The sequence below is a fragment of the Halichoerus grypus genome, chromosome 4, assembly GCF_964656455.1.
Source record: "Halichoerus grypus chromosome 4, mHalGry1.hap1.1, whole genome shotgun sequence".
Classification (NCBI taxonomy): Eukaryota; Metazoa; Chordata; class Mammalia; order Carnivora; family Phocidae; genus Halichoerus; species Halichoerus grypus.
The window spans coordinates 79,450,576-79,462,681 of NC_135715.1; the positions used below are offsets into that span (position 1 = coordinate 79,450,576).

The 12,106-nt window shown below is 38.3% G+C and overlaps 1 protein-coding gene across 7 annotated transcripts in view; it reads left to right on the forward strand.

Annotated features, from left to right (window-relative positions):
* Positions 1 to 2,850, forward strand: part of ZMYM5 (zinc finger MYM-type containing 5) — a 35,370-nt gene extending 32,520 nt beyond the window's left edge. For all 7 annotated transcript variants that reach the window (XM_078070604.1, XM_078070605.1, XM_078070606.1 and 4 more), the window contains one exon: positions 1,409 to 2,850. In XM_078070604.1, coding sequence (XP_077926730.1) covers positions 1,409 to 2,167 — 759 coding nt within the window. In that variant the 3' untranslated portion in view covers positions 2,168 to 2,850. The remainder of the gene's footprint in view (positions 1 to 1,408) is intronic.
* The last annotated feature ends 9,256 nt before the right edge of the window (positions 2,851 to 12,106 follow it).

Consider the following 12,106-nt stretch of genomic DNA (forward strand, 5'->3'; position numbering starts at 1 on the left):
TCATTCTTTACTCCTTCCTCTTCCTTGGCCTCCAGAGCCACTCAGTTACCAGTAGTCCAGATATCTCTCAACTCTATCCTATCTCTGCTCCTACAATCCTAGATATATAGCCACCATCATCTTTTGCCAGAATTAAACTACCATAGCTTCTGACTGTCTCTGTACCCTTCATCTTCCTTACAGTTAGAAATCCATAATGCAATCAGCAATCTTTCTAAGTATGAATTTGATTATGTTGCTCCTGCTTTTTTTACTTCAGTATGAATTTGATTATGTTGCTCCTGCTTTTTTTACTTCATGCTGCCAATGTTGCTTTCAGGGTTAAATCAAAACAAAACAAAGCTTTTAGTTGGTTTGTTTTTGTTTTTAAAATTTATTTATTTTAGAAGGGAGAAGGGCAGAGAGAGAGAGAATTTAAGCAGACTCTGCACTGAGAACGAAGCCCGACGCGGGGCTTGATCTCACAATACTGAGATCATGACCTGAGAGTCAGGACACTTAACTGACTGAGCCACCCAGGCACCCCAAGACTCTTAGTTTTCTTAAACATTATCAAGTGCAGGGTTCCAGTTGTGCTGTATACAAAAATATTACAGCTAATAGGGTGCCATTCACATTGTATACATTTTTGTTATTTTGAATTTTATTGACTCTAAAATCAGTTATAAGTCTTATTATTAAATGGAATCATGTAATAGTGATACTTTGTGACTGGCTTTCACATATACTGTTTCCAAGGTTCATCCATGTTGTAGCATATAACTTGTTTTTATCGCCAAGTAATATTCCATTGTATGGATAACACCCACATTTTGTATTTATCCATCAGTAATGGACATTTGAATTATTTCTAGTTTTTGGCTATTATGAATAATGTTGCTGTGAACACTTTGTACAAATCTGTGTAGACCTACATTTTCATTCTGGTATTGGTGGGTCATATGGTAACTCTTAAGAAATTGCCAGGCTATTTTCCAAGGCACCTGTACCATTCTACATCTGCACTAGCACCTCAGGAAGGTTTCGATTTTTCCACATCTTTGCCAACACTTGTCATTATATATCCTTTCATTATAGCCATCATAGTGGGTGTGAAGTGGTATGTGGTGGTTTCGATTTGATGACGAATGATGAGCAGCTTTTCATGTGCTTATTGGGCATTTGTATATACATTAATTTTTTAACATTTTTTTAAGGATTTTCTTTCTTTATTTTGAGAGAGAAAGCACAAGCGGAGGGGAGGGACAGAGGGAGAAGCAGGCTCCCTGCTGGGAGCCCAACTTGGGGCTCAATCCTAGGACCCTGGGCTCATGACCTGAGCCAAGGGCAGATGCTTAACTGATTGAGCCATACAGGCGCCCCTCTTTTTAACAATTCTAAGATAAAGTTGTAATCTATTTCTCCCCAGATGATGGAAACAAAATCAAAAAATTTGTCAGCATCAGAAAACAGAAAAAGGAATGCGGTTAGAGAAGAAGAAAATGAGAGAAAATTATATGGACCATCGAATACTCTTTTAGAAAAAAAAGAGGGAATACCAGAGAAAAAGGAAAAGACTTCAGAGCTACAGGTTTTGGCAGAATATAGCACAGATGCATCACTGATCAAGCAGGATGTGAATTTACCTTCTTCTATGTTAACCATAGCTGATAAATTTCAAGAGCCACTGGAAGAGAAAAAATCAGAAGACTGCATTATATCAGTTGTACTTTCTACAGACCCAGGTACATGGCCCCGAATTTTGAATACTAAACAACGGGACATTCTTGTTGAAAACGATCCACCTCAAGTAAGAAATTTTAACTTTCCAAAAGACAATACAGGGAGGAAATTTTCGGAAACTTACTACACACGAATTCTTCCAAATGGTGATAAAACCACTAGATCCTGGTTACTTTATTCGACTTCAAAAGATTCTGTATTTTGTTTGTATTGCAAACTCTTTGGGGAAGGAAAAAATCAACTGAAGAATGAGAATGGCTGCAAAGATTGGCAGCATTTATCACATATTCTTAGCAAACATGAGGAAAGTGAAATGCATATCAACAATAGTGTTAAGTATTCAAAATTAAAATCTGATTTGAAAAAAAATAAAACTGTGGAATCTGCAGAACATGGATTACATGAGAATGAGAAAAATGATGGTGTGCTCTTGTTGTACACATAATATACCTGATGTGGTTCTTGACATAATAGGGTCTTAAATTTATTCAGAAAAGATCTGTACTCTAATGGTCAGTACCATTTTTGTTGGGAGGCTCCTATGACTTGGAGCAGTTCATTAGCAATAAGTATAATAGCAAATAAATAGTAAAGAATGTTTCTGTTCCAAATTCTAAAGCTAATTGGGTTCAGTAGTAATTAATGCAGATTTCAGTAAAGGCAGTTATTTTTTCATTCTGTGTGAATTCACACCTTTTACAATTGGCATTTGATGACTAACATTTAACATGTTTGGTTAATTTTCTGTTCTGATTACTTTGAAAGGAGGAGAAAAAGGCTTCAATTTATCAATACTAGTTTGAACAAGATACTGTGTGACTATTCTCATCATTATTAAGGTAAAAACATTCAGAAACAGTTTGAGAGTAGAATGGAATCTGAAACTGCAGCTTTTTGCTATTAAACCAAATACCTGTGATTTATTTCTTTTGGGCAAAACATTTTTTTATTATTTGAGCAAAACAGTATTATTTGTTACATTATATTAAGGTGATTAATTTGCATTTTATTGGTCTTAATTTATAAATGTTTTTGCTCTTATTGTTGTGTGAGAACTATAAGAATGAAGAGTATACCTATTTTTATGTTAGTACAAATCTAAGAAATATTAAAAATATGTTAAGTCAACCTTTAGGTATTGTGGCAATTTTTTTTCCTCTGAAGGAGAGTACATTGTGCTTAAATTTGAGAAATACACTAATGAAAATTAAGGATCTCTGTTTTTTCAAATGGTCACTATTCCCATCACTATATTTAGTAATTCTCCCTTTGTATCTGATTTTGGATACCAACTTTATCATATATTAAATTCTTACATATACCTGGGTTGTGTTTCCAAGCTGTGGAACAAAATGGCATATGAGCGATGACCAGAGCAGAACAAGGTGCATTCCCTTTGGGGGGGGTGACGCTAGGAGTACTTGTAGACTTTGTCAGTGATGCCAGTGCATAAAGGTATTTTTAGAATACCTAGGAAAATCATTCTCATTAATTTATAACCATTTTGGTTTTTGACACTGGACCGTTTCAGTCTTTCGGAGTTGGATTTGAATGAAGCTCTGGGATGTTTCCAAAAATCCAGTTTACTCTTGGAGGCCTAAGAGGATTCTCTAGGAATATAACACAGGTTTTGAAGTTCCTTTCCAAATGATTAATGGGCCCATTATTTCATTAAAACTTAACAGTTAATTGAATGACATTATATTAGATAGACGCTTGGTATCAGTGGTATCTGAGTAAACTAATGAAATCAGCCAGTGGCTACTTAAGATAATTTGCTAAAAACATTGAATTTGTCCATTGAGAAAACAATTAAATCCTTTCCTTTATTTATTTATTTGACACAGAGAGAGAGAGCACAAATAGGGGGAGCTGCAGGCAGAGGGAGTGGGAAGCCTGATGGCGGGGCTCTATCCCAGGACCCTGGGATCATGACCTGAGCCGAAGACAGACACTTAATGACTGAGCCACCCAGGCGCCCCAAATCCTCTCCTTTAAATTCTTTCATTTTTGGGACGCCTGGGTGGCTCAGTCAGTTAAGCATCTGCCTTCAGCTCAGGTCATGATCCCAGGGTCCTGGGGGATCCAGTACCGCATATCAGGCTCTTTGCTCAGCGGGGAACCTGCTTCTCCCTCTGCCTGCCGGTCCCCCTGCTTCTCATGTGCTCTTTCTCTCTCTTTGACAAATTAATAAAATCTTTAAAAAAAATTCTTTCATTTCTTCAACATACTGCACACACCTGTAAGGCACCATAAGCTCTTCATGTAGTAATGAAGTAAATGTGAAAATTTCAAAAGATGTAGATGCTGGGTTTATCCTTGTTCCCTGTAAAGTTCATTCAACTTTTTGGTATGTGAAATTTTTCATAATGAAATGTTGATGGAAAAATCAACTAAATTCAGAACATAATAAATATCTCTAGGGAGGGGAATAATTTTTTTTTCCATTATCAACTTTTTTTTAATTGTAAAATTACTATGTTCTTACTGTAGAAGGAAGGAAGAAAACAGTTAAAAGTCTTGTTTTTCATCTACTTCCCCTGCTGAAGGACTTGTCATCAGTGATCTGGACTGTACCCAGGGTTTGTTTTCATCTTTTTAATTTTATTGAGAAAAGGCATTAGGAAACATCTACCACTAATTTAATATAAAAAATTAGGAAGGGCAATTCAGAATAACAGTCCTTAAGAAATGGCAATTTATTGGTTTTCTCATTTCACAGAGGACAAGTGAAATTCTTTGATAAATTTTTTATATGTACAAGGTACAATTTGCTACACAGGATGTAAAAGTGAGTAAGTGAAGAGCTCAAGTTCTGTAGAAAGAATAATGCTTTATCATTTTAGGTCATGTTGCTCTTCTGATTCAAAGCTTTGAAATTCCCCATTGCTTTTAGTTTAAAACTCCCAACTCCTTGGCACATCATAAATAGCTGCAATCCTGAGTGGCAGATAATAGGCAAAGAGGTTGTAGACAAAGACAACATTAAGTACAAAATTGTAGAAGTGACTAGTGCTCTATAATTTCGAATTATAAAGTGTGACCATGTTAGGATGAGATTAAAAATTTGAGAATTTAGGGGCGCCTGGGTGGCTCAATACGTTGAGCATCTGCCTTTGGCTCAAGTCATGATTCCAGGTTCTGGGGTGGAGCCCCCACGGCAGGCTCCCTGCTCAGTGGGGAGCCTGCTTCTCCCTTTCCCTCTGTCCCTCCCCTGCTCATGCTTGCTCTCTCGAATAGATAAATAAAATCTTTAAAAAAATAAAGAATTTGAGAATTTATAGCTGAAAGAAAAATCTACGGCAATTACCCAAGTGTTTGTTTTTGACAAAGTTAGTTTAGGAAAATGGTGTAATATTAAGGACAAGGTTTTCAGAAACTTGTGATTTTTTTCTTTTTAAGGCAACAGTGATTTTAAATGTAGAGAGTAGATGATTATGAACTAACGTTCTGGAAGTCACATCTAGAATGAGCAGTTAATCCAGTTTGCTTCTACAGATAAATAAAGCAAGGGAAACCTAAAACCTGGGAAATTGGACTAACACCTCACACATATGGATGTTAAAAGACTTTCATGGGGCTCTTGGCTGGCTCAGTTGATTGAGCATGCGACTCTTGATCTCAGAATTGTGAGTTCAAGCCCCGTGTTTTAAGCTGACTTCAAAAAGACTTTCATGAGTCATATGCTTACAGATTAATAAAAATCTAATTAATAAACCCCTAGTAAAACTGATCAAGGGATTTAAAGAAATAAAAATAACAATATCAAGAATCACTGGAGGGGTGCCTGGCTGGCTCAGTCAGTAGGACGTGCGACTCTTTATCTCAAGGTGGTGATTTGAGATCCCATGTTGGATGTGGACATTACTTAAAAATCACTGGAGCTCCTATGGACATTAAAAACAAAAGGTTATGAACAACATAGGTCAAAAAATTTGACCAATTTGATGTAGTACACAAATCCTTTGAAAAACACAACTTACCAAATCTGTCCCAAGAGGGGCACCTGGGTGGCTCAGTTGGTTGAGTGTCCAACTCTTGATCTGGACTTGAGTCTTGATCTCAGGGTCATGAGTTCAAGCCCTGTGTTGGGCTCCACTGTGGAGCCTAATTTAAAAAAAAATCTGTCCCGGGGTGCTTGGGTGGCTCAGTCATTAAGCGTCTGCCTTTGGCTCAGGTCATGATCTGACGGTCCTGGGATAGAGCCCACATCCGGCTCCCTGCTCGGTGGGAAGCCTGCTTCTCCCTCTCCCACTCCCCCTGCTTGTGTTCCTTCTCTCACTTTGTGTCTCTCTGTCAAATAAATAAATAAAATCTTAAGAAAAAAGATTGGGAAGGAAGAATAAAACTCATTTGCATTTGACAAATGGAGGAAAACTGAAAGAATCTATGGCAAACTATTAGAATTAAGAGAATTTAATAAGGAAATTAGTTGCAATGCCAATATATTTTTAAAATTGTATTTCTGGGGTGCCTGGCCAGTTCAGTCAGTGGAGCATGTGACTCTGGATTTCAGCCCCACATTGGGTGCAGAGCTTACTTGAAAAAATTTTTAAATTTTAAAATTAATTGTAGTCCTATATATTAACAATAAACAATTAGAAAATAAGCTAAGTGCTGTTTATAATAGCATCAAAAAATCAAATACATGCAAATAATATAGTGAAATAGATGCATAAACTCCACACATTAGCCTATAAAACATTGAAGAAAACATGAATAACCATTTTCCTAGATTGGAAGACTTGATATTAACATAAAATATGTCAGTTCTCCCAATGCTGATCTAGATTCATTACCATCCCAGTCAAAATCTCAGTTTTTGTGTGTGTTTGGTGGAAATTGATTAACTGATTCTAATGTTTATAGGAAATATAAAGTCTTAGAATAATAGCCAAAATAGGGGTGTCCAGCTGGCTTGATCAGTAGAGCATGTGATTCTTGATCTCAGGGTTGTAAGTTCGAGCCCCACATTGGGTGTGGAGATTATGTAAAAATAAAATCTCAAAAAAAATAGCAAAACATTCTTGAAACAATAAATTTGTGGAGGATCTACTTATCCTGCCCTATCAATATATATTATAAAACTAGTTAAGTCTGATTTTGTGGAAAGGATAGCAGATAAATCCATTAAGTAGAATGGAATAGAGAGCCCAGAAACCAAACTACACATGTATAAACACCTGGTTTACCTTTACAGTAAAGGTATTACTGCAATTCAGTGAAGAAAGGATGATTGATGGTTTTGTCAATAAATAGTGCCAGATGTAAACCTTGACTCTTCTATCCACACCATGCACAAAAATGTATTTGAGATTGATCACAGACTTAAATATGAAAAGTAAAACAATAAAACTTCTATAAGAAAACACAGGAAAATATTTTCATGACCTTGGAAGACACAGAATTTTTTTAAAGATTTTATTTATTTGAGAGAGAGAGAGATAGAACGAGTCAGGGGAGGGGCAGAGGGAGAAGGAGACCCCCTGCAGAGCAAGGGGCCAGATGGGATCGAGTCCCCGCATGGCGATCCCTGCTCCGCGGGAAGCCTGCTTCTCCCTCTCCCACTCCCCCTGCTTGTGTTCCTGCTCTCGCTATTTCTCTCTCTGTCAAATAAATAAAATCTTTAAAAAAAAAAAAAGAGGGATGCCTGTTCAGCCCTCTGAATGAGGCATTTGATGGATCTGAGAATAGAAAAACCGTAAGAGAGCCAACAAGTACTCACTGAGAGATACAGCAGGCCAATCCAAGAACTGACACTGGAAGGGGTTTTCCTAATTCAGTAACTGATGAGTATACGGAGTCCATAGGAAGACCCTATAAATTCCGGAAACTGAACAGTTAGGGGTCCCTTCAAGGACAAGGCCCCACACAGAGAAATCAAAATTAAGCAGATTAGGAACAATAGAGACCAAGCAAAGAGAGGTCTGGATTCAAGTGTAAAATGGGAACAGAGCCAGGTAATCTCAGAAAGCAGGTTGACATAGTTTTTTAACACTATACAAACACAACAGATGAAAGCCCTCTGAAGTACAAAAGCTACCCTGAACTACACTTCCTAATAATTCCGGAAAACTAAACTCAACCTACAAAAAAGCAACAAAAATATCAAGGCCAAATCCCAACAAAATTATAAGAGAAAAGAGAATAAGGGGCACCTGGGTGGCTGTTAGTTAAGCAACTGCCTTCGGCTCAGGTCATGATCCCGGAGTCCTGGGATCGAGTTCCACATCGGGCTCCCAGCTTAGCGGAGAGCCTGCTTCTCCCTCTGACCCTCTCCCCTCTGATGCTGTTTCTCTCTCTCTCTCTCTCTCAAATAAATAAATAAAATCTTTAAAAAATTAAAAAAAAAATAAGAAACAGACATCCAAAGAGATAATGAAAATATGCTAGAAAGACATGCTCAGAAAACATCAAAACTGCAGCATATTACTTAAAAACAAGATTCAAAAAGGAAAAAAATTTCAAGAAAATGATTCCCAATTTGATAGAACCTTAATCAAAACCTCAGAAATGAAGGCACAGATGTCAAGAAAAAGTTAGAAATAAAAGTGTCAGAAATAGAGAGTAAGGTAGAGGGAACACAAGAATGAATGAACACAACATATAGTGCCTTAAAAGAAAAAGTGAAATGGGGGACTTTTTAAAAATTTCTTATTTTTGATTTTTTAAAAAGACTTTATTTGAGAGAGAGAAATTGTGAGTGGGGGCAGGAGCAGAGGGAAAGGGACAAGCAGACTCTGTGCTGAACACGGAGCCTGACTTCGGGCTCAATCCCATGACCCCGAGACCACAACCTGAGCTGAAATCGAGGGTTGGATGCTTAACATACTAAGCCACCCAGGTGCTCCTTATTTATTTTATTTTTAATTAAGCTCTACACCGTTAGACTTGAACACACGAGCCCGAGATCAAGAGTTGCATGCTCTACTGACTGAGCCAGCTAGGTGCCCCTAAATGGGGGACATTTTTAAAAATAAAAAAGAAATGGAGATCACATCCAGTGGCCCAACAACCCTATGCCCATGGCTCATGAATATAAAGATCTAGAACTTAGAGCACATTTTCCTACCCATGGGGCCATGGTGGACCCATGGAGACACCCAGGGTACAGCTGCTATGGGAAACTACTTGAATAATGGAAGTAGATGTGTTGAAGCAGAATACTGATTTGTCAACACGCTTCATATCCACTGATTCCTCACAACTGAGTGGGGGTTGCATACTCTTGCAAAAGTGTTGAACCTTCAGATTTGGGGAACTTGTGGATCTTTGATATACATCAAAGAACATTCTGTTGTGGATCCAATGGTAAAAAACATGGAATTTTGTGCCACTTACATCACACTCACAAATTTAGTATCAGTTAATGAAAGGTTGGTATATGCTCCTCATCCAGAGAATCCTGGAATGACCATGCTGATACAAGAAGCTATCATTACTGTGAAAGGAATTAGCCTAGGGAGGCATATGGAAAGTTTAAAGACAAACCCTATGTCACCTGATGCAAAGAATGGTCAAGGTGCCTTGGAAGGGGTGATCAACAGATTTACTACAGAGCGGGAGGACCTGTGAGAGTCTATGAAACATAGTGCATATTCAGAGGCCAAGAATATGGAAAACACAGAAGTTAAGAAGCAGTGTCTACCACCTTCATTCTACATTTTGTTTGTCAGAAAAAAAAAAAAAAACGGGGGCCTGGGTGGCTCAGATGGTTAAGCGTCTGCCTTCGGCTCAGGTCATGATCTCAGGGTTCTGGGATCGAGCCCCGTATCGGGCTCCCTGCTTGGCGGGGAGCCTGCTTCTCCCTCTCCCTCTACTGTTCCCCCTGCTTGTGCTCTCTCGCTCTCTCTGTCAAATAAATAAATAAAATCTTAAAAAAAAAAAAAACAACAACAACAAAACAAAACATGCCTGTAGAGAAATTGAGTTTATTGAGGAAAAGAATACTAGAACAAAGAATGAATTTGTTATATCTTGACTTTTTTTTTTTTTTTTTTTGGTAGGAAGAACTCTTTCATTCCAAGAAACATTTTTTTTTTAAGATTTTATTTATTTATTTGACAGAGAGAGACACAGTGAGAGAGGGAACACAAGCAGGGGGAGTGGGAGAGGGAGAAGCAGGCTTCCCGCCGAGCAGGGAGCCCGATGTGGGGCTCGATCCCAGGATCATGACCTGAGCCAAAAGCAGACGCTTAATGACTGAGCCACCCAGGAGCCCAAAACATCTTTTCTTTACTAAACAGTAAGTGAGGTTATATCTTTGATATTCCTTCCTCAAAGCTCAAAATATTAAAGTGAAAAACATGACTTTCTTAGACTCTATAATCTCAGAACATTCAAGTAAGTTTCTTGTGGGTTATCCTTAATTTGCTGCTACTAGAGACAAATATTTCCTATGGCTTTCTCAGAAAAACAGTTTTCAGAGATTTGGAGAAGTGTCCTTAAACTTTAGGGAAACTAAGAAAGTCCTGGGAGCTTGTTTAAATTGCAAATGTCTGATGTGTGGGCCCTGCCTGTACTTTGACCATTCTGTAGGGGATTTTTGTGCAGGCTATCACTAGCACACTATAAGAAACACTGGGCCAGGAGAATGGATTCCTTGCAACTGAATTTGGCATATGTGTGCTTATTCTTTTCTGTTTTTGCTGCTGCTTGTGACAACAAAATGCTACCAGCCACTGCTGAATTTTTGTGTTCTACCAATGCCATAGCCATTTTTTATGCACACCTAATTTATATACTGTGTTTTATTACCTTCCACTCTCTGTAGGCCTTAAATTTAATTTAGGAGATGGATTTTTTTTTTTTTTTAATTTGAGAGAGAGAACGAGCAGGGGAGCAGAGAAAGAGGAAGAAGCAGGCTCCCCACTGAGCAGGGGCCTGGGAAACACGGGGCTCAATCCCAGGACCCTGAGATGATGACTTGAGTGGAAGGCAGACGCTTAACCGACTGAGCCACAGAGGCACCCCAGGAGATAGATTTTTAGTTATATGTGTATAACAAGCAACAACCTATCCCTATTTCATTTTAGTTTCTAAATATGAAGTGGAATATATCTTTTCCTAATTTATGTTGTAACCAAACCAACCAGTTTTGTTGTTTCAAAGGAGATCCAGTGTTTTGTAGTTTTCAATGTACAAGTCTTTTGTCTCATCGATCAAGCTTACTCATACGTATTTTATAATTTTTGATACTAGTATTGTCTTTTAAAAACAAATGTTTATTTTTATTTTTTCTTAAGATTTTATTTATTTGTCAGAGAGAGAGTGCGCACAAGCAGGGGGAGCAGCAGGCAGAGGAAGAAGCAGGCTCCCCACTGAGCAGGGAGCCTGATGCGGGGCTCCATCCGAGGACCCGGGATCATGACCAGGATCATGACCTGAGCTGAAGGCAGATGCTCAACTGACTGAGCCACCCAGGCATCCCTAAAAATAAATGTTTATTATTGAGTGCCAATATGTCAATGCCCTGAGCCAAACATTTTCATAATCGTGACTCAAAGTCCTAAAGCTAATAGGGTGACTCACTTCACCTGTCTATGGGTTTATCCTTCAGTCTAATGTGCCTCAGCTGCCTCTGTTCTAATTTTAATCCTAATTAAAATATTCAATATACACAGTTGACACTGGTGCTTTGCTCAATTTCTTGGCTCTTTCTTATAATGCATGTCTCTTCTCCTTCCACCTTCCCCCTGACAAGACAACCAGAGATCAAACCCTACAGATTTTTCCTCCCTTTCTTCTTGAAATAAGCCTTTCTTCTACATTCCCACTATTGCCTTGGTCCAAGCCTACTCATATTTTTCTTACCCTTTTGCCATAATTTCCTATACAAGACCTATTTCCCTGGTATCTGTGTCTCTCCACTATAGTCCATCCTTCACTCCACTATCTAAAAAAAAAAAAAAAAGGCAGCCTTGTCCAGTCTTCAGCCTCAATACTTCTATGAGCTCCTATATTAGTCTGCTAGGGCGGCTATAACAAAGTACCACAGTTTGGGTGCCCTAAACAGCAGCGATTTATTTCCTCACAGTGGTGGAGAGTAGAAGTCCAAGATCAAGGTGTCAGCAGGGTTGTTTACTCCTGAGGTCTAGCCCATGGTTTGCATGTGACTGTCTTCTTCCTTTGTCTTCACAGTCTTTTCTCTGTGTATCTGTGTCCTAACCTCGTTCTCATCTTCTTATAAGGATAGTCATATCAGATTAGGATCCACCCTAATGACTTCATTTAAACTTAATTACCTCTTTAAAACCTCATCTCCAAATATAGTCATATTTTGAGGTACTGAGGGTTAGGACTTCAATACACAAAAGCTTGGTATAGAAGGACATTTACTACTGGGCCCTACAAGCCACTGCCAACTTCATCTCTGATTACTTCC